Genomic DNA, 23208 nt, shown 5'->3' with positions numbered 1-23208 from the left:
GTGGGTCCTGCGGAGCAGTTCCCATTACCAGCTTCAGTCAGGGTAGCAGAGCGCTCATTGGACACCCCTTCTCGAACTCCTCGTACAATACAGAAGGGCCAGCTGCCCCAGCGCTGGGACTGGGCAGGGGTTGGAGAGAGGCAGATTTCAGGCTGAACTGTAGAGCAAGGATTCACCTGAAACATGAGGATGAGGTACCAGGGCAGATAGAAGATGCACAGTCAGTAAGACTTCTCTTCTTTCCTTTCCTCCCAACTTTCCTGAAGAAGTCCTCACCCCCATTTAAAACTGCCTGATGTGCTTCACGCTAACCAAAAAAACTTTCACGATTATCACCTCCTCTAAACTGCGCAGCCCACCTCAAGGCAGGTATGTAGCTACTTGCACCGGATGCAGGCACCACAGGCGGCTGCTGGCCCGTGGAGCCCTGCTGCCCCCCGCCCAGCCGCAGCTTGTGGCGCCTGTTCAGAGCCAGAGGAAAGGAACGCGGCACCCGCTCTGCTCAGTGCGCCACAGTTCAGCAGCAGCTTGGGATGTTCTCTGATGTGCGAGTAATAATGAAATAATTAGCTTTCAGAAAGCAGGCTGCTGGAGCATGTGTGCGTGCTCCAGGTAGAACCAGTCTTTGGGAGGAAGGGGCAGGCTATGTCTTGCTCTGATCCGCTCCTGACCCAAGTGGGCAGAAGCAGAGTTTCTTACCAGTCTCCTTTCCTCCAGCTGCCAGGAGAGAGAATAGGTGTTTTCTCACATTTCAGATGTGTTCAGTAAGGCCTGGAGGGTGGCCTGTGGGAGGGCGGTGGCTGTTTGAGACAAGAGGCTCCTGGGTGGGAGCTCCCATCATTGCCTGTAGCAGAGCTTTTCTCTGTCTTACTCGGCTCCACTTGCTGGATGCAGGAAGTCACGTGTTTCCCACTCTGGACACATTTCAGGTGTGATTTCCCTGTCTTTCTAGATGCCCTGCTCGAGTGTGAAGATTCTCATGGGAGAAAGACTTCTACCTCTGAACTAAAACACCCACCAGGTGGCTGTGGTGTCTCCAGTGTGGGGTGCAGTCCTGGGCTTAGAGGGCCTGGCTCCTTGTTCTGGGAGGTTGGAAAGGAAAGCCCTAGCAACGAGCAGCGCACAGGTGCAATCACCCGTGGCCAGACTCCAAGTCTCTGTGCCCTGGAACCTGCCAACCTGAGGGTCCTCAGGAAAGAGAGGAACCTGCCCCTTGAGGATGTTTGTGGTCCCCTTTCTGAGGGATTGATTTGCCCCTCACTTTTCTGTCTCTTCTTTCTTAGTTTCCACCCCTGCTTCCCAGTAGCCTCCATACTGGGCACAGCACACATCCTACTGCCACCTGCCTTTCCCCGCAACCTGTCATGTCTGTGTCGTAGAGTGTTGAATGAGACTCTTGTTATTTTGGAGCTGATGACTGGGGCCCAAATCTGAAGACAATGAGGTTCTAAGAGAGTTATCAACAGTTGGTACCAAGCACAAGATAGCCCAGAACTGGCCCAACTATCACCCCCTGTCACCCCAGCTATTCCACCTCCCTCTCCCTGGGCAACAGAAATGACTAGGGAGAGGCACAAAGGGAGAGTCTGTGAGCCACGGCCTTTGTGGGAGGGCATACATGAGACGAGACGAGCTTCCTTACCCTCCCATAAAGGAGGGGGTTTGGCGTGCGGTCCCTGAGTGGGGGGAGAAGCTGATGTTCTGTCCTCCGATCGGATGTCTGCTTATGCTGCAGACGTGGCTCTGCCCGCAGCCTATCTGCGCAAGAGCTGAAGGGGATCGGAGAGAGCTGGCAGGACGGACAGACAGCAGGGTTGGGGAGTAGCCAGTTGTGATACTATGATTTATAATAAATAGATATTTGGCACAGAGCTCCTAAAACCCTTGGAATTTCCTAAGTGATAAGAGTGATAAGGTGTCTTGATATTCATAACAAATGCCTTCAGCCACCACTGGGTTTATATTAGCGAGGGGACTTTTAGAATCACCTAGGATGGAGGCTGGTTACAGAGGAACCAGCCATGTGATTGGAGGGTTGGAACTTTCAGGGTAGGGGAAAGGAGCTGGAGGTTAAATCAGTCACCAATGACCAGTGATTTAATCAATCATGCCTATGTGATGAAGCCTCCAGAAAAACCCAATAAAGAGGGTTTGGAGAGCTTCTGGGTTGGTGACCACGTGGAGATGGTGGGAGAGTGCTGCGCTGGGAGAGGGCATGGACCTCAAGCCTTTCCCTAAACCCCCTCATCTAGTGGCTTCTATGTCATATCCTTTCATAATAAGCTGGTAATCTAGTAAGTAAAATGTTTGTCTGAGTTCTGTGAGCCGCTCTAGCAAATTAACTGAACCCAAGACGGGGGTGGTGGGAACCTCTGATCAGTAGCCCGTGGGTCAGAAGCATAGTGACAACATGGACTTGGGATTGGCATCTGAGGGGCAGTCTGGTAGGACTGAGCCCTTGACTGTGGGATGGCACTGTCTCTGGGCGGGCAGTGTTGGAGTTGTCTTGAACTATAGGACACCCACTGGTGTCAGAGAATTGCTTGGTGTAGGAGAAACCGCCCCCCACTGGCACTGGTGTCAGAATTGAGCCGGCCCGATGGTAGTTACTATGCAAGGGAGCTGGTTTGAGCTGCCTGTCAGGCCGGTACTCTCCACAAGGCCAACCCTGGGGCAGTGCAGAAGGCTGAGGGCGTCCTGAAAGTGGGGAGGCTGGAGGGTGTGGTGGGCCAGGGAGAGGTGACTAGCATGGGCCCCGGGCTGGCATCCTGTATTGATGTTGGCGGCAGCATGTCTGCGGGGGGGGGGGGGGCGGGGAATTGTCCCTTGGGGTCTCCCGAGTACCTATTTGTCATTTTATTCTAGGGTTCTCCATCTCATCCTAGCTCCCCTTTTTGGTGCTTTTGTTTCTTCTTCCTTTTCTCTCATTGGCTTATGTCTCTCTCTCTCTCTCTCAAAACATCAGGGCCCCAACCTTGAGTCAAACTTAGGTGTTTCTTGCCAGTATCAGATGAGCAGGGTTTGGGGAGACTTAGTTGTGTTCTTGTGTCACTTGGCAAGAAAAGGTATGTGCACTCCTCTAAATGTCCTGAAATAAACTGTCATGACTTGGGCACCAAACCCATTTCAAACCACATATACCTTCACTTACACCTTTATTCTCAGGGTAAAGAGTCTCCTAAAGTTTCGGCCTCATTCATCTGTGAAGCACCTTTAAGGCTGATTTAGTCCAGTGAGATCCAGGGAGTGAAAAGCTTTTCATACCCCCATTAGGTAAATAAACAAATAAACAAAGCAGGTTTTACAGGGGCAATATGAAGGCTGTGATGACAGAGGAATACAGTTTCTAAAATCACAACAGCAATTTTAAGGGTAAAGCAGAGGTATTCACAAGCGAAATCCAGGATGTTAGAAATTGCACCTGAAACATTGACATTTAGGAGAGAAAAGGGCCTGTGACCTGTGGTGCAGGTTTTACAGTCTGGGTTGGGGAATTCAAACCCCAACTGTGGACCTAGGCTGGTTGTGTCTCTTCTCCAGGGCTCGCTTTCCTCGGCTGGCTGTAGACAGGGGCCCTCTCCCTGCCTCGCTCCCGGGGTGACCTGAGCACCAAAGTGGGGAATTGATGTGGAAGCTGAAGGCGCTCCCTAAGTTATTACTCCTTGTTGCTGACAGTTGCTATTGTTATGACTGTTTCTAATAAATAGTAGGCCTGTAACAAGCCATGGTAGGAAGCGAACACAAGCAGAGACGGGAAGTTGGGCCAGGTCCTGAGTTTTGAGATTAGGATCCTAGAAAACAATCTTACTTACCACAAAGTCCCTTGGTACCATTTGTTCAAAGATAAGCATAGGTTGGCAGGGTCTTTGCTCTTAGCCAAGATCACTGTTCTCATGTTTATTGACTTTCAGGAGATTCCTCATTAGTGGTTTGCAAAAGACAGATGCACAGAGATATACAGAGATGAAAGGTGTTTCAGCTGGTGTCAGGAGCCCCCCGGCCCATCTGTCCTGTGTGGCTTCACTGATGGCCCTGATGATTTCTTGAGGCCCTTTTTTCATCTGTAGGTGTACGAGACAAGGGGGGAAGCTGGGATCCTCTCCTTTCGTTTTGACCGAGCATAGTTGGCCTCTGGCCTTGGTCCTAGATCATGAGCGCACCCATTGTTCTCAGCTGTTCAGGGCCTCTGCCCCTGACTCTGGACCTTAGATGTCCCCTGTCCCTTGACTTCTCTGCCATCTCCCTGAGGTTGTAGATCACATACGTGCACCAGTTAGACTTAGTGCACACAGTGGGTCTTAGTTGGGTGCCTCCCTTCCCCACCCCCAGGTGAGAATCATTTCATCACTGCTGCAGTAGTTTGAGGCCATTGGAAGAGTCCAGTGATGTCTGAATTTAGGTTAATTACTCAACCTGTGCAGGAGCAGTTCATCGTATGAGTGGCTACTGATTTTGTTTAAGATCGTTTTTAGTATTTCCATAAGGTTTAGTCTTTTTAGTAAAGAGTTTCTGTATGAGTGTACTGTAAGTGCCTTTGTTATTTTTGAATTGGAAAAATGAGGAAAGCATCTGTTTCACCACTTGTTAGCCTGTGATTCTAGACGACTGCCAAATGATGCCTTGGGATCCTGGGGTATGGGATGGAAGGGCACTTAGGGATCACCGTACCAGCCAGTGTTCAGTCAGGAACACAGAAACTGCCCTAGATTTTTTCAACAGAGGGAATTTAATACATAGAATTCATTACAGAAGTGTTAGAACGGCCAGAGGAGAAAAAGGTAAAAGTAAAGGAAGGTTCCCCAAAGATTAGTAACTGCTGGAAGCTGCTCTTCCCACCAGGAAGGGAGAGACTGAAAGGGAGGATGGCGTCACCCGGAGCTCCTGACCGATGTCAGAGCTGGAGCCCAGCATCCCGCGCTCACCCGCATCCCAGTGGCTGGAACTCAGTCACGTGGCCACACCGCCTGTAAAGAGACTGGGAAATGCAGTCTCCCAAGTGGCTGGAAGGAAAGGGAACCGAGTTTGCTGAACAGCTCGTCTGGGCTGCGAATGGCGCAGGAATTGCTATGCACACAGCCCTGCAGGGCATGGCCCAACAGGAGAGCTTTAAAGCTGAGTTCTCCCAGCACCCACCTCCGTTCCCTCCCCGCTCCAGCCCTCCCCACTGCTGCTGAGCTGACTCCTGTGTGCCCTGTTTTCAGGAGGCTCTGGCCCAGCCCCAGCCCTGGTGGAAGATCCAGCTGTTCATATGGGAACCAGTGCTGTTCGGGACCTGGGATGGTGTGTTCACGTCCTGCATGATCAACATTTTTGGGGTTGTCCTTTTCTTGAGGACTGGCTGGCTGGTGGTGAGTGATGAGCTGGTGGCCGTGGAGCCTCCTGTGGGCCTGGGGCATGGAAAGCTCTGTCACCCTTGGGTATTCCACAGTGTAGTCAACAGATTCCTGAAGCACTGATGCTCCGGAAGCACAGAACAAGATCAAGTACCTGGAGTAGCTAGTATTGCTTTTTAAATGAGAATCCTGAGAACCTGGGCCTCAGACAGAGGTTCCTGTGGAAGCCTCACCATGGATTTACCTACAGGAATATGAGCACGGAAGTCAGGGCACATTGTGGGTGGGACTAGAGGTGGGTCAGAGAGAGCAGGCTGATGGCAAGTTTGCCTCCAGTTTGTGACCCTCTCCAGCTTTCCCGGTGTTCTTTAACTCGTCTGATGCCCTGCCTGGAGAGGGGGAGGGGGAGGGGGAGGGGAGGGGAGGGGGAGGGAGAGGGAGAAGAAATTGTAAAAACCTATGGTTCTCCTCCGTGCCTTTCTCCTTACTTTCACATGGAACACTTCACTTGACACTGCTGGTCGCCAGATTTCTCCCCACATCAAGCAATTCTGTGGCACCAGCTGAGTGTCCTACAATGTAACTCAATTCTGACACTACCTGGAGAGAGCATCAGATCCCGCAGGTTAAGGGCTCCATCCCATAAAGCTGCCCCCACCCACTTCAGCTGCCAATCACAAGTCCAGGTTGTCACCTATGCTTCTGACCGAGGCTGTGCATCCGGGGTTCCCACGACCCCCCCCATTCCCACGACCCACGCCCCCCCCAGATTCCATTAATTTGCTAGAGCAGCAGGGAAACACTTATTTATGTTTATTAGCTTATTAAAGGATTATGATCAAGACAGATGAAGAGATACCTAGGGCAAGGTCTGCAAAGGTCCCGAGAGCAGGAACTTCTGTCCCCGTGGAGTCGGGGGGCATCACTCTCCTGGTATGTGGCTATGTTCACCCACCTGGAAGCTTTCCAACCCCATTCTTTGGGGATTTTTATAGCAGCTTCATCACACATGATCAATTATTAACTCCATTTCTAGCCCCTCTCCCCTCTCTAGAGAAGTGTGCATATGTGTGTTGGGGGTGGTGCTGGTGAAAACTCCAAGCTTCTAATCGCGGCTTGGTCTTTCTGGTGACCAGCCCCCATCCAGCAGCCCACTGACAGTGACCTCGTTAGAACAAAAGATGCTCCTTGTGTTTTTAATCGCTTAGGAATTTACAAGGGTTTTAGGAGCCCCGTGTCAGGGATGGGGTCAAAGACAAATGTTAGAACAAGAGATGCTTCTAGTGCTCTTGTCACTTAAGAAATGACAAGGTTTCAGGAGCTCTGTGCTAGGAACCAGGTGCAGAGACCAAGTTGACCCTTGAACAACATGGGTTTGAACTGCACGGTCCACTTATGCTCAGGTTTTTTTCAATAAATAATACAGTACTGCACGGTCCACGGTTGGTTGAATCCGTGGAAGGGAAACTGCAGATAGGAAGAGCTGACAATGGGACTTGAGCATCCACAGATTTTGGTATCCAAGACCAGTCCCGGAATTAATCCCCTGTGGATACCTAGGGACGGCTGTATTTATTTTCTATCATCTCATGGAGGCAGAGAGAGAGAGGGGTATGTGTTTATGGTAAGAAATTGGCTCTATGATTTTGGGGGCTGGCAAGTCCCAAATCTGTAGGATAAGTGAGATGCAGGTAGGAATAGATGTTGCAGTTTTTTGAGTCCAAAACCTAGAAACTCAGGCAGAACTACTATGTTGCAATCTGGAGACCAAATTCCTTCTTCTTCGGGAAGCCTCAGTCTTTGCTTTTAAGGCCTTCAACTGATTGCATGAGAACCACCCACATTATGGAGGGTAATTTCCTTTACTTAAAGTCAGCTGATTGTGGGACTTCCCTGGCGGTCCAGCGGTTAAGACTCCATGCTGCCAGCGCAGGGGCCGCGGGTTCCATCCCTGGTCAGGGAACTAAGATCCCCCATGCCACGTGGCGTGGCCAAAAGATAAAAGAAAAAAAAGAAGTCAACTGATTGTACATGTTAATCCCATCTTAAAAATACATTTACAGCAACTTCTAGACTAGTGTTTGACTAAACAACTGGTCACCATAATCTAGCCAAGTTGGCACATAAAGTTAACCGTCACATCTGCAAATTCCAGGGGATGAAGCTTCACTGTTGTGGGGTGTGTGGGGTTCTTAGTCCTCTTAGGAGGCCTGGTTGAGGCCACACCTTCCTCAGCTCTTGCTCTACTCCGTACCCAGGCCCTTAGCTCAGGGTTCAGCCTTAGCCATAGCCAGGATGGGTCTGAAAGTTTTCTTTATTAATGTGTGGAAAGCTTGGAGCAAGGTTAGCAACCTCTCTGGTGTGGGTGTCTCTCATACTCCTCCCAAACTTACAGGGGCCCCCACTTCCAAAAACACAAATCCTCCAGCTCAGATGCCTTGTCCTGGCAGCCATTCTCAGGCTTCTGGGATCAACCTCCGATTTTTCCCCTTCCCGGACGCCACCCCACTGCCCAGCACCTCTCCAGCCTGTGTCCAGGGGAGGCCCAGCAACCTGACTGCTGTGGCAGAGGAAGGCCTGGCACTGACAGCCTGGGCCCCTGGGCTCTGCCTCATGCAGGGGCTGCTTGTGGAACGGTGGAAGGAGAGAGGGGTAAGCGCTCTCTATTTCTATTCTTAAATCTTAGGGCCTCCTCTTAACCCTCTCGCTGGGTGACTTTTTTGAGAAATGGCTATCTAGAAGTGTCAGTCCCATCCCCAAAGTGATGTACAAGTTGTGTTAATTATTTATTGCTGCACAAGAAATTATCCCAACACTTAGCGGCTTAAAGCAACAAATATGTGTTATCTTGTCATTACTGTGGTTCAGGGATCCAGGAGCAACTTAGCTGGGTGCCTCTGGCTCAGGGTTTCTCATGGGGTTGCAGCCAAGCTGTCAGTCAGGGCTGCACTCTCACCGGGAGGCTCCGCTGGCAGAGGGTCTGTTTCCAGGATCACTTGTGAGGTTGTTGTCAGGCTTTGTCACGTGGGCCTCTTCATAGGGTTGCCTCAGTAACTGCAGCTGGCTTCCCCCAGGGCCAGCAACCTAAGAGAGAGAGAGGGAGCAAGTGCCCAAGATGAAAGCCACGGTCTTCTCGTACGCTCATCTCAAAAGTGACATCCCATCACTTCTGCGGGGCTCTGCTCATTAAAAGTGAGTCACTCCATCCAGCCCCCGCTCAAGGGGAGCAGATTACACAAGGGCACGAATGCCAGGAGGTGGGGACCACTGGGACCATCTTTGAGGCTGCCACCACACAAATACATCCTTTTGTCCTAAAATGATCTCTCCTTTTCAATTCTGACATTAGTTTTACCTGAAAAATCATATTTGAACATGGAAAGAAAGGTAAATGTGAAATGCCAAAAATAAGGTAGAGCTTCTAGAGGATAGCATAAAATTAAAATAAGTAGAGGTCATGCCCAAGTCATTTTTAAATAGAAAATATTAATCCTAAAGAATAATTTGGCAGCATATTTATAATTTGGAAAACGTTAAAGTGGCAATTTTGGTATGAAAACTTAAAGACTGGTACAGACTTTTAAAAATTATCCCATGTAGACAATTTAAAAGCACGAACAAAGGAAGAAAATAGTAATTATATAAGTTCATTAAAAATATAAAAACAGCAAAATAAGTAACTGAATAAAGCATAACTGAATATAACCTAATTCTTTAGGTCCCATATAGTCTACCGTGGCGAACTTTAGATCCAGTTTTTCCCCTTCTCTATCAACAGAATCATAATTTTGCTTGGTATGACATTACTCTCAGCTGAAAATCCAACAGATTAACAAATACAATAATCCCACTTCATTCTCCAACCTCCATCTAAATATCAGTAGATGTCAAAATAGAAATAAAATATTTACCCCTTTTCCTCCCCCCTCCCCATGCTTCGCTACTCATTTATAAAAGGTCTTTCATATAAATAAACCAATTTTTCAATGCAGTGAACTTCTAAACGTTCAAATAACTTGCAGGTGATAAGCATTTTTAAATGTCAGAAGTGCGAGAAGAGAGTAGATGCAGTATGGGCGGCAAGAGTGCTGTGCACACAAATGAAAGAGAAATGGGGAAAGCAAGGAAAAAAACCCCCAAACCTAATCCTGCTCTCTTGGCAGCCCAGAGGTAAAGACGGGCTTTGGAACAAGACTCAGTGTGATAAGTGCTGTGATAAGCACTAAGTCCTGGGTACTACTGGAGCCAGAGGAAGGCTCCCAGGGACGGCTTCCTGCAGGAGGAAACTCTAACCCCTGTCTTGAGGGATGCGTTGGAGTGAACCTGCCAAGGAAGAGGAACGGGCAGAAAGGCATTCCAGGCAGGGGATCCGCATGGGTGGGTGGGTGTGTGTGTGGGGGCAAGGGGGCACGTGACTTCACGCTGGGGCGCCGCGTGCGTCTGGGGGAGGGCTGTCGGCAGAGGGATGAGGGGGCCTGGGGAGGTGGAGAGGGGAGAGACCAGGAGGGGCTTCAAGAGGGTATGGCATGGCTTCGACTTGACATTGTCGGCGCTGGGAAGTCTCTTAAGAGTTTGCTGCAGGGACACTACATTCATCTGGAATCCCTTCCAGGCCTTACTCCTGTGGCCCTTTGTCCTTGTCCAGCGGGCCCACCCCCGGGGGCGTGGGAGCGGTGGGCAGTGCTCCCTCCGTGCCCTAACCCTGACCTGGCTCCTTGCTCTTCCGCTGCAGGGAAACACGGGAGTGCTCGTGGGTGTGTTTCTGGTGTCCTTCGTCGCCCTGGTGGCCCTGGTCACAGTGCTGTCCGGCATCGGGGTTGGGGAGCACTGCGACGTGGGCACCGGCGGCGTCTACTCCATGATCGCGGCGGTCCTCGGTGGGCAGACCGGAGGCGCCATCGGGCTGCTGTACGTGTTTGGACAGGTGAGGCCACTGGCCAATGGAATCGCTTACCTTGCCTTGCTTTCTGCCACCTTCTTCTCATCCACGTTCCCCCCTGACCTGGTGACAGGCAAGTGGGCAGTTGCGGGGAGCTCATAGTGGAACCAAGCTCATAGTCCAGGGCCCTGACCCTTAGTCCAGGGCTCCGTCCTTTCCACCCCCTTTGCCTCTGGAGTCCTGCTTCCACCAGGGAGCTGGGTCTGGGCTGGGACCATCCTTACAGACTGTTCTAGGGAGGGGAGTGCACAGCAGTGGCCGGAGCCGGGGTGGCAGCTGGGTGGCCCGGTCCCGGGGGCACTTTTACACTGAAAAGAGGACATTTTGCCTGTGCCAAGGACTTCCTTAGAAGCAGGCTGCTCTCAAATGAACCGGAGCTCTAGACGCATTGATAGCTTGATGGCCTGAACAGGGAGGCTGAAAGCCCCTGTGTGGATGCTCTGTCTGAGAAGGAGAATACTAATGTGGATGGAGGCCCTCGGAAAACCACTGAGTAGGGAGAAGTACTGAAGCGTGTTTAGCTAAAACACAGGGACGGTGACCTAATGCTGAGGAAGCAAATGCGGACATTAAGAAGCAGCTCTTTGTAAGCACTTCTTGGACTGAAAAAGGCTTTAATGATGGTGCAAAGGGTGGTGGGTGGCTGAAAAAACAGTTAAAAGAATCTGTCTGAGTAAGAGTACAAGAGTCTCCTCAAAGAAAGTGTCGGTCTGTTTCTTTTATTTTTAAAGCAGCAGGGGCAGGGTATTGTAGCAAAAATACATCTGATTCTCCAACAGCACAAAGCTCTGTGTGTGTGTGTGTGTGTGTGTGTGTGTGTGTGTGTGTGTAGGAGAGATGTGTGGAAGGCAGACACATGGTCAGTGCACTCTTAAAAACCACTTGCCTTTATGGAGAAAGATCTTTAAGCATGGGAGTTTGGAGGTGAGTAATAAACTGTCAGTTTACTTTATTACCCTGGGGATTTGTATATCGATTTTTTTTTTCACTTCTCTGCTATTTTATAGCCAAGCAGGCTGCAAGATGGACAAACAGCAGTCCTCACTTTCCCTGCTCTCTGGGTAGACAAAAAGCTCCACTCTTGAAGCAGATACCACAGACAGGGGACCAGCGCTGAGGTTTGGGCCCCCCTGCCTCCCAGAGAGAGGAAGCCTCCTGTATGTGAGGTGACTTGGAGAAAAGGTGCTCACAAAGAAAGACACAAGCTACCAAAACTCAAGAAGAAACAGAAAATCAGAATGCGCCTACATAAGTAAAGAGATTGAATTAGTAATCAAAAAACTTCTTACTAAGAAAAGCCAGAAACATTGGTGCCCCTCTGGTCAGGGTCCTCTCCATGCCTCTGCTTCTTCTGCAGCTGAGCTGGGTGGGCTTTCTAATCAGGGTGTGGCTGCTAATCCTTTTTATATGTTGCTAGATTCAGTTGGCTAGTATTTTGTTGAGGATTTTTGCCTATATATTATGAGGGATGTTGGTCTGTAGCTTTCTCGTGATATCTTTGTCTAGTTTTGGTGTCATGTTCATGCTGGCCTCACAGAATGAGTTGGGAGGTGTTCCCTCCTCTTCTATTTTTGGGAAGAGTTTGTGAAGGATTGGTGTTAATTCTTTAAACGTTTGGTAGAGATTGGTGGTGAAACCATATGGTCCTGAGCTTTTCTTTGCAGGAAGTCTTTTGATTACTAATTCAGTCTCTTTACTTATATAGGCGTATTCCGATTTTCTGTTTCTTCTTGAGTTTTGGTAGGTTGTGTCTTTGTAGCAATTTGTCCATTTTATCTGGGTTATCTAAGGTTTTGGCATATAATCATTCATAGATTCCCTTATAATCTTTTTTTTGTTTTTGTAAGATTGGTAGCAATGACCTCCCTTTCATTCCTGATTTTAATCATTTGAGTCTTCTCTCTTTTTTTCTTACTCAGTCTAGTTAAAGGTTTGTCTGCAAAGAAGCAATTTTTGGTTTTGTTGCTTTTCTCTATTCTTTTTCTGACCTCTATTTCATTTATTTCTGCTCCAATCTCTATTATTTCCTTCCTTCTGCTTGCTGTGGGTTTAGTTCACTCTTCTTTTTCCAGTTCCTTAAGGTGGAAGGTTATGTCATTGATTTGAGATCTTTTTCTTCCAGGATGTGGTTGGGTTTTCTGAGGGTCCTTATTCCTGTTTCTTATTACCCCTAATTCCCTCATCCCAGGGCATGCATGCACTCATGTGTCTTTAGTAATTGCCAGAGGAGATGGCCTGTTGTGCCCCGGAGCAGGGTCAGCAAGCTTCTTCTATAGACGGCTAGATAGTAAATGTTTTAGTTTTTTGTGAGGGTGTCATAGGTCTCTGTCACAGTGACTCAACTCTGCTGTGTAAGTGTGAAAGCAGCCATAGACAGTTTGAAGCGGGCATGGCTGTGTGCCAGTCAAACTTATGCCCAAAGCAGGCGGCAGCAGGATTTGGTCAGAGGGCCAAAGTTTGCCAGCCCTTGCCCCAGAGCATCAACGTTTAGGAGATACAGACGCTTAAAATAATGATTTTTTTTTTTCCTTTCCACGGTACGCGGGACTTTCACTGCTGTGACCTCTCCCGTTGCGGAGCACAGGCTCCGGACGCGCAGGCCCAGTGGCCATGGCTCACGGGCTCAGCCGCTCCGCGGCACGTGGGATCCTCCCAGACCGGGACACGAACCCGTGTCCCCTGCATCGGCAGGCGGACTCTCAACCACTGCGCCACCAGGGAAGCCCTAAAATAATTATTTTTAAAGCTTACAAAATCTTTCCATTTCCTTGCATCCTCCCAAACCCTTCCCCATTCATCTCTCTGAGACGTTGATGCGGGGCCTGTAGTGTGGGGTCAGACCCCTGGGCCAGTGGAGGAGGCGATGAACTGGGGTCTCTCCTCACTCGCTGCCCCACTCACCCGAGCACTTCTTTGGGGCTGCTTACCCTGGACACCAGAATATCCAGCTTCAGCTTGCACTGTCCTGTCTAAAAGCATCTATTCATGGCTTACCTGCTCTTCGCTAGACTCTGTAAAAACAGTGGAGGACTGGAAAACTTTCAGGGACCTGGGGTTTGCATTGTGGGAGGGAACACATATGTAGGACATACAGCCAACCGATTCAAACTTTAAACTAGGGATTTCGTGTGAGAAGGGAAGGGGTGTGGAGGGACAACTCTGGCTCTCTAGGTAGATACCCAAAGATGGAAAGAAAATTGCCTCTGATTGTGAAAATGCAATTTTTTAAAAACAGAGGCCCTGGAAGGGAGGCGTTACACCCTGAAAATATAGCGGGTGACAACCCCTACTTCCTGTGGCAGAGGGTTAGAAATTCTCTGTAGAGGACGAAAGAGGAAAACGAATGCCTGTGATTATAAACTTTAAGAGCAGATTAAAAAAATTTTTTAATATAATAAATTCTGGGGAGGTTCATACATTAAACAAATCGAAAGGGATGTTTTCCAATGAAGAGGAGCTTCATGGTTGGAAGGGAGACCACGTCCGGGGTGGTTGGATCGCTCTGGGGAAGGGCTGGCAGCCGCTGTTGTCCACACCTCTCCCGAGGGCAGGCCGGAGCCCAGGCCAGGCCCGAGCTCACTGGCTGAGAGCCGGCTGTTGGGGAGCCTTGCATCCTAGATGCACTGTGCTCAGTGTGCCCAGATACAGTTTTTGCATAAACAGAATAAAACTCTCAATATGTTTGTTTTTATTTCCCTTTATAAAATTGCTTTACAATTACAAAATGATGTTCATTGTAGCCAGTTAGCATATCAGAGATAATTTAAAGAAAACGTAGTTTCCCTCCCCTCCTGCAGTAACCAGTGTGAATGCCTGGCATCCTCTTCAGCACCTTTCCCTGTGCTCATCTACATGAGTTTATGGATTTTTGAAGTGCTTGCTTGTTTTTAAAAAAATGGGGACAAATTTCATACTCTATTCCATGACTTTTATTTATCACTGAACAGTAAGTCATAGACATTCTTCTAGGTCAATGCTTTGAATCCATGCTTTTAAAGTAGTTGCTTAGTATTGTATAATATGGATGTACGTTAATTCGTGACACATTCTTTCTCTATTCATTTTTTTCCTCTCTTATGTAAGAGTAGTTTTATTCCTTTTCTCATCTCTAAAAGTCTGTAATTTTGCTCTTTCTCTTTTCCTCTTAATCAGGTTGCCAGGTGTTTATGTATTTTATTGATCTCAAAAAAAAAATCAGCTTTTGTTCTTTATATCCTTTCATATTTTTCTTTCATTTCATTAATTTCATATATCCTTTTATTAAATACTTCTTCCTACTGTCTTTTTATTTATAATGATTTTTAAAGTCACTTCTTAAGTTAATACTTTGTTCATGTATTTTTCTGCATTTTAAAACTAATATAAACATTTAGAATTATACTTTTTCCCCTTCTGAATGCAGGATTAATGTGCTTCCCAAGTTTTAGAATCAATCCTTTTTATTACTTTCTAGATAATTTGAAATTTTTAAAATTTCTCCATATTTTGCCAACGTGGCTCAAATTCATTTCTGTTGTATTTTCCCCCTTGTTGATTTGGAAGTTCTATTGATACTATGCTTTTCATTCTGTGGGTAGTTATTATCTACTTTTAGAAGCTATAATTATACTTTTTCTATACTTCCCAAACAAAAACATTACTTGTTAGCTCCTCCACATACCAAATATAAAATCTCTATGATACTTTTACCTACCTACATTCCATAATTACCCTTACCTCTTACCCCCAAATCCTTAGATTTTGAAAAGGTGGTTTAATTTTGGGCTGTTATAGCTTTCCCTTAAAAGTAAGTCTCTTCAGTTTCAAGAATCCTGACTTACAACTTACGTTGCAAATTTCCAGTGACATTACCATCATTTATTTAGCATTAACAAAGTATTTTAATGAAATTCATGGCTAACTACTGTCTCCTTTACATCAGTAGCTAATAATAAAGTAATAATGATAATGCCAATAGCTATTATTTCTCCAACTCTAACTATGAGCCAGGTATTGTTCTAGGACTTTACACGAATTATCTCGTTTAATCCTCATTAATCCTAAATTATCTCATTTAATAACCTTTTTTTTTAAAGGTGGTTTCTTCTTCTTTTTGTTGCTATTTAAATTCTCTTTTTTTAAAATTGTATAGTTGATTTACAATAGTGTGTTAATTTCTGCTGTACAGCAAAATGATTCAGTTGTGTGTGTGTGTGTGTGTATACACACATATACACATCCATTCTTTTTTTTTGATATTCTTTTCCATTATGGTTTATCATAGGATATTGAGTTTAGTTCTTTGTGCTATACAGTAGGACCTTTATCCATTCTGTATATTATAGCTTACATCTGCTAATCCCAGCCTCCCACTCCATCCCTCCCTCAATCACCTTCCCCTTGGCAACCACAAGTCTGTTCTCTATGTCTATGAGTCTGTTTCTATTTCGTAGATAGATTCATTTGTGTCATATTTGAGATTGCACATATTAAGTGATATTATTTGTCTTTCTCTTTCTGACTTACTTCACTTAGTATGGTAACCTCTAAATCCATCCATGTTGCTGCAAATGGCATTATTTCATTTTTTTATGGCTGAGTAGTATTCCATTGTATATATGTACCACATCTTCTTTATCCATTCATGTGTTGATGGACATTTAGGTTGTTTCCATGTCTTGGCTATTGTGAATAATGCTGCTGTGAACATAGGGGTGCATATATCTTTTTGCATTAGAGTTTTATCTGGGTATATGCCCAGGAGTGGGATTGCTGGTAATTCTGTTTTTAGTTTTCTGAGGAACCTCCATACTGTTTTCCATAGTGGCTACATCAACTTATATTCCCACCAAGTGTAGGAGGTTTCCCTTTTCTCCACATCCTCTCTAGCATACGTTATTTGTAGAGTTTTTAATGAAGACCATTCTGACCGTTGTGAGGTGGTACTTCATTGTAGTTTTGGTTTGCATTTCTCTAATAATTAGTGATTTGAGCATCTTTTCACGTGCTTATTGGCTATTTGTATTTCTTCTTTGGAGAAATGTCTGTTTAGGTCTTCTGCCCACTTTTCGATTGCATTGTTTGTTTTTTTTGTTGTTGAGTTGTATGAGCTGTTTGTATATTTTGGAAATTAAGCCCTTGTTGGTCGCATTGTTTGCAAATATTTTTTCCCATTCTGTAGGTTGTCTTTTCATTTTGCTTATAGTTTCCTTTGCTGTGCAAAAGCTTGTAAGTTTGATTAGGTCCTGTTTGTTTATTTTTGTTTTTATTTCTGTTGCCTTGGGATACTGACCTAAGAAAACATTTGTATGATTTATGTCAGAGAATGTTTCATCTATGATCTCTTCTAGGAGTCTTATGGTATCATGTCTTATGTTTAAGTCTTAAGCCATTTTGAGTTTATTTTTGTGTAAGGTGAGAGGGGTTCTAACTTCATTTATTTATATGCGGCTGTCCATCTTTCCCACCACCACTTGCTGAAGAGAGTGTCCTTTTTCCCCTTGTATATTTTTGCCTCCTTTGTTGAAGGTTAATTGAATGTAGGTGTGTGGGTTTATTTCTGGGCTCTCTATTCCTCACAATAACCTTTTGAAGTAAGTACTATTATTATCTGTGTTTCACAGAGGCAGACATGAGCCACAGAGAGGTTGAAACACTTTCCCAAGTCACACAGCTAAGGCTGGGAGCCACAGCATTTGGCCTTAGGTAGTTTGGTTTCATAGGCTATGCTTCTGACCACCGTGCTCTTGTCACATATCCTCCAGGGCTTTTACTTTTTTTGTTACTGGCATCTTTGGGCTAAAAAGTGATTTTAGGTACAAACCTGAGAGAGGGGCGCTACTGGGGTTACTTCAGTAATCGGTTTGGAAGCTCCAGGTGCAAACAGTCATATTCAAGTTCTGGCATCACCCTCTGCATGTGAGAGACCTCAGACACCTGGGAAAGTGATGCCTGTACAAACGATAATCAGTACTACATTTTTTTATTTTTTATTTTTTTGCGGAACGCGGGCCTCTCACTGTTGTGGCCTCTCCCGTTGCGGAGCACAGGCTCTGGACGCGCAGGCTCAGCGGCCATGGCTCACGGGCCCAGCCGCTCCGCGGAAGGTGGGATCCTCCCGGACCAGGGCACGAACCCGTGTCCCCTGCCTCGGCAGGCGGACTCTCAACCACTGCGCCACCAGGGAAGCCCTCCCCTACATTTATTGGGCTTCCCCCCCTCACCCAAATACAGACAGAAATGCCTACTCTAAATTTGGGGAATAACGACAATGATGTTATGTCTAGCTGCAAAGTGAGCCGATCTCAGTGAAGAATGAAGCCTCCTTGGTGAGCTCCCCTCAAACACAGAAATTGTATAAGCCTTCTTGTCTTTATATTAATGGACTAGAACTTAATGGTGTCTGCTTCCCGGAGCATTTTTCATACAGTCAACATATCATAAAGTATTTATAGATTGTTTGCAACGTAGTTAGCAAATGCAGGGGATTTTAGAAGGTGCAATCAGCATAAAATTTTTTTAAAGATGTTTGCGTTCTTGGTGTGTGTGGGGGGCGACAAACTTATGTGCATGAAATAATAATAGAATACAGAGCCAGATAATTAATTGCAAGGTACCAGCAGTAAGCATAGTATTTATTCAGAAACAGGGGATGAGGAAAGGCTTCATGGAAAAGGAGGAACTTGACTGTGGTTTGACTAGAGTTTGTTTCCTGAGAGAGCAACAAGTGCAGAGCGACAGTGATGAGAGTGCCCTGCTGGCCCTGGGGGAGGGTAAAGGGACCAACCCGATAAGAGAAGGGGGCTGAGGAACTATGGAAAATGAGGCTGGTGTTATTTTCAAATATTTATTTGAAATTATGTTTCAGGTTTTTTAAGAGGTAGCATCATGACTCTCAGGCAAATATAAAATAAACATGTGACAAAGGGTTTATTTAGCTCATTAATTAGTGGAGGAGCCAGGAAAATGTTAAGGTTGAGAAGTGAGGTATGGACCCTCGATGGATACAGATCAAATCCATAAATTCCTAGTTCAGCAATTTCATAAATAAATATAAGGATAAGATTGCTAGGTTAGATACAAAACTGGTTAATATCTTACAGGACCACAAACCCTAATCTTTTGTGTTGTCTGTTCCACCAGGCAGGAGTTCTGTACATCTCTGCAGGAAGAAAAAAATCCATAAGTTAACATGTAACTTTACTAAGTCTGGGACATTTGATACATTTAAGCAGTAGTAAACAGTGAGTAGAACTAAGTACATTCACTGAGATAGTCCTTGGGTGGCCTTTGTTCCATATGACATTGGAAGGACGTGCTGCCCACTTTTTTTTTTTTTCTTATTTCTGAGTTTTAGGTAATTTAAAAAATAGGGCTTCCCTAGTGGCACAGTGATTGAGAGTCCGCCTGCCGATGCAGGGGACATGGGTTCGTGCCCCGGTCCAGGAAGATCCCGCATGCAGCGGAGCGGCTGGGCCCATGAGCCATGGCCGCTGAGCCTGCGTGTCCAGAGCCTGTGCTCCACAACGGGAGAGGCCACAACAGTGAGAGGCCCGCATACCACACACACAAAAAAATAATAATAGTAACATGCAAAGAAATAGAGAAAAAACTGGGGTTTGCTTCCGTGCCCTTCTAAGGCTTTGAGATGGGACTCCCCCTTGTGCTCCTGTTCTCTATTTAATTCTTCACAGGGGCCTCTATAGGTCTCTTTGGCCCAGAATCCCATCTTCTTCCTTCCATAACCTTTTCATCTTAGTTACCACCGACAATCATTCTCCCCTCTGGATGGTGGGAGAGATGTAGACGAGAAGAAAGGGGGCCCCAGGCAGGACTCCTGAGCAGGAAGGGCTCATTTAACCCCCATGATGGTTCCTGGGTGTTGAATTCCGAAGGTGAGCAGGGTCCTCGGTGCCGGGCAGCCCTGCTGCTTTTTTCTCTTGCTGACCCTTCCTACCTCGAATTGCCTGTCAGTGTGTTGCAGGTGCCATGTATATCACTGGCTTCGCTGAATCCATCTCAGATCTGCTGAGTCTCAGGAATCTCTGGGCCGTGCGAGGAATTTCAGTTGCGGTGCTTCTGGCCTTGCTGGGGATTAACCTAGCAGGTGTCAAATGGATAATCCGCCTCCAGCTGCTGCTGTTGCTCCTGCTGGCCGTGTCCACGCTGGACTTTGTGGTGGGCTCTTTCACACACCTGGACCCAGGTAAGCCTTTTGGAGTTCAGCAGATGGCCTTATGGGGGTCTGCACTGCTTTCTAGATGTTTGTAGGTCTGGGTTTGCAAGACGACCCCCAATAGCCTTTACCTGCAGTGAGTGTGTGCTGTTCCCGAGCAGCTGAGGGGTGTGTCATGGTGCAGTTTCAGAGGCCAGAAAGCCCCTCCTCACATAGACATCTTCACCGGGCACATTTCCCATGTTTCTTTTTACTTACTTGCAGTTAAAAAAAAAAAAAAAACAAGAAAATTTAGATAAAGACCAGAATTAAGTAGAACTGGATTTGACAAAGATCAATTCATGAAAGTGATTATACGCAAGAAATAAATTTGGGAGTAGGAAAGGAAATAGATTTTAATTTTATCTGTCATATTTTATTTCTTTTTAAAAAAAGACTTGATGCAAACATAACAAATGTTAACAATTGTCATTTCTGGGAGAGCGGGACAGGTATGTGTTTGATTGTCTATAGTTTTCAATATTAAGTTTTTTTCAAAACAAAAATATGAATCTATTAACTAAGCTTAAAGAAAGAAAATAAACAGCAGGGTATTCTTTTGCACCATTTGGAAATGGTGTCATATATTGATAATCAATCAATCACTGTTTATTCTAACCCTGGATTTTCTGCAGCCTTGAGGATACATGGCAACTCTAATCCTAAATCCTATGCTTTGACTGAGACGCTGTTACCCAAAGTGTCCATAATTTTGTAGCTTTGTGATTTGGGGTGATTTGGCATCAAAAGTCTTTGTTTCTCTCCAGAGTACGGAACTATTCCTGGGATGCTGTAGGAAAAAGATAACTGCCTGATATTTCACACTTCGGGTACTTTGTCTTTTTATGGCAATAGTGACTAGGCATCTACATTGGAATATGGACAGAGAAAGGGAGCTGGGGCCACCAGCTGTGTTAACAAAGAAAAAGGAAAGAGATCAAGAGCACAGACCAGCCACCTCTAATGGTGGTGGTGGCGGCGACGGCCGCTGTATTGGATGAGCACTTCTGTGCCAGGCATTTTGGCTAGCACCTCACAGGGCTTATCTCATTATCATAACCTCATGGGGGAGGAACAGTTATACCCATTTAACAGATGAGGAAAGCGAGGATTATATAATTTGTAGTAACGCATGGCAGATGTGGGTGTGAAACTGGATCTGTTTGACTGTAAAGCTGAGCTCTTTCCTGAGGTGGGAACAATACCACTGTCTTTCTATGATAGCAGCTCTTCTTTTCCCCTTCAAGGCTGCCCCTGGGGTGTGTTCTAAACAGTCTCGTCTTTCATAAAAGTGTTGGTTGCAGGAAGGTGACAGTTCAGTTGGTACACCCTCATCTGGCCTTATTGCTTTTTCATCTATTAAGATTCTTCTGTGGGAAAAGTCACTCATCTGAGCTCCCTGCGTGCCCCCTACCCTCTGGCATCCTGGTCCATCCCCCAGAACCTCCAGACTGCCCCATGATCTAACATCTAAAATGTTAACCCCTGTACATCGGGGAGCCCCCAGGGCCCACTCCAGTGCTGAGGGCCAGTGCAGTGTCCAGCCTGAGCCTTGCAGCTTGTTGAACATTTGGAGCATCTCCACTGGGGGGAAGGAGTGATTTTTTTCCTGGCTTTGCACCACACTGCAGAGACAGCCCACATCCTGAGAGAGACCTGCTGGCTGTTTGGCCATCAAACTATCAGTGAAGGAGAGAGAGAGAGAGCGAGAGAGAGAGAGAGAGAGAGAGAGCGAGAGAGAGAGAGAGAGAGAGAGCGAGAGAGAGAGAGAGAGAGAGCGAGAGAGAGAGAGCGAGAGAGCACACTCCAGACTTCATGCCTGGGTTCTTTCCGCCTGCTGACATGGTTGCTGCAAGAGCATAAGTAGTTAAATTGCACGGTGATGTTACCGGCTTCTTTGAAACCTCCATAGGCTGTCGTATTTGCCTTCTTGATTAGAAGTTTTCTTGGCTGCTCTTCTGACTTACTCCAAATATTTCTCTTTCCTTCTGGTCAGTACATTACCAGGGTGTAGTGCGAAATGAAATTTATTTTCAATTATTCCCATAGTAACTGGCCCCTCTAGAATCTGTTTTTGGTATCACTGGTGTTTTATATGGGCTACTTTCTTTGCAGTTAAAAATCCAAACTGAAACTAGACCATAAACCTTCAGAATGGGTTTAGCAGAATTATTTCAACTCTTTTAGAAAATGACATACATGTAGAGATTTGAAAAAAAAAAAACCGGAAGAGAGACTGGAAGGAACTAAGCCCAAGTGTTAACAGTGGTCATCTTTCTGCTGAGGTTATGGGTGGCTGTATTACCTTGTTTCTACTTTTCCTTCAATTAGTTAGTGCTATTTAAAAAAAAATTAATAGACTTCAGTTTTTAGAACAGTTTTAGGTTTATAGAAATTAGCACAGAGTACAGAAGTCCCCATATCCTTTCTCTCTCCTTTCCCTACCCGTTTCCCCTATCAAACCTTGCATCAGTGTGATACATTTGTTATAATTGGTGAACCAATAGTAACACATTATTATTAACTAAAATTCATGGTTTAGATGAGGATTCATCCTTTGTGTTGTATAGTTCTATGGGCTTTGACAAATATATACTGATATGTATCCATCATTACGGTATCATAAAGAATAGTTTTAATGCCTTAAAAATTCCTGGGCTCCATATATTTCACCCCCGTCCGCTACCCCTAGTCCCGAACTCCTGGCAACCACTGATCTTTTTATTGCCTCTATAATTTTGCCTTTCCCAGAATGTCATATAGTTGAAATCATACAGCATAGAGCCTTTTCAGCCTGGCTCTTTTTCACTAAGCATTATGCAGTCAAGGTTTCTCCATGTCTTTTGTTTTGTTTGTGTGTGTGTGTATGCCTTGATAGCTCATATCTTTCTGTTACTGAGTAATATTCCATTGTGTAGGTGTACTACAGTTTGTTTTTTGTTTTGGGTCCATTCACCTATTGAAGGACACTTTTGTTGCTTCCAGCTTTTGGCAATTATGAATAAGACTTCTATAAACATTTGTATGCAGGCTTTTAATGAAGATGTAACTTTTAAGCCCATTTGAATAAATACCTAGGAGCATGGTTGCTAGATCATATGATAAGACTATATTTGCCTTTGTAAGAAACTGCCAAACTGTCTTCCAAAGTAGCTGTACTGTTTTGCATTCCCATTAGCAACAAATGAGAGTTCCTGTTGCTCCACATCCTCGTCAGCATTTGGTGGTGTCAGTTTCTTGGATCTTAGCCGTTCTGATAGGGGCATAGTGATATCTCATTGTTACTTTAATTTGTAATTCCCTAGGATATATGATATTGAGCATGTTTTCATATGCTTATTTGACATCTGTATATCATTTTGGGTGAGGTCCCATTTTTTAATTGGGTTGTCCTCTTATTGTTTGTTTTTTTGCGGTACGCGGGCCTCTCACTGTTGTGGCCTCTCCTGTCGTTGCGGAGCACAGGCTCCGGACGCACAGGCTCAGCGGCCATGGCTCACAGGCCCAGCCGCTCCACGGCATATGGGATCTTCCCGGACCAGGGCACGAACCCGTGTCCCCTGCATCGGCAGGCGGACTCTCAACCACTGCGCCACCAGGGAAGCCCTGTCCTCTTATTGTTGAGTTTTAAGAAGTCTTTTTATATTTTGGATATAAGCCCTTTATCAGATATATGTTTTACAAATATTTTTCACAGTCTATGGCTTGTCTTTTCATTCTTTTAGCAGAGCCTTTTGCAGAGC

At 45.8% G+C, this 23208-nt stretch overlaps 1 protein-coding gene across 6 annotated transcripts in view; it reads left to right on the top strand.

The window, feature by feature from the left end:
- SLC12A8 (solute carrier family 12 member 8) overlaps positions 1-23208 on the top strand; it is a 133252-nt gene that overhangs the window by 15228 nt on the left and 94816 nt on the right. For 4 of the 6 annotated variants that reach the window (XM_029215176.1, XM_029215174.1, XM_029215177.1 and 1 more), the window contains exons 3-5: positions 5202-5348; positions 10066-10257; positions 19225-19456. In XM_029215176.1, coding sequence (XP_029071009.1) covers positions 5202-5348; positions 10066-10257; positions 19225-19456 — 571 coding nt within the window. Of the gene's footprint in view, positions 1-5201; positions 5349-8407; positions 8526-10065; positions 10258-19224; positions 19457-23208 lie in introns of all 6 variants that reach the window. The other 2 variants (XM_029215178.1, XM_029215179.1) reach the window with 2 other exon arrangements.

The sequence above is a fragment of the Monodon monoceros genome, unplaced genomic scaffold (genome assembly GCF_005190385.1).
Source record: "Monodon monoceros isolate NGI ecotype Baffin Bay Population unplaced genomic scaffold, NGI_Narwhal_1 Super_Scaffold_11, whole genome shotgun sequence".
In the NCBI taxonomy this organism is placed as follows: Eukaryota; Metazoa; Chordata; class Mammalia; order Artiodactyla; family Monodontidae; genus Monodon; species Monodon monoceros.
The sequence above is the reverse complement of the archived record's forward strand: the minus strand, read 5'-3'. Positions and strand labels throughout refer to the sequence as shown.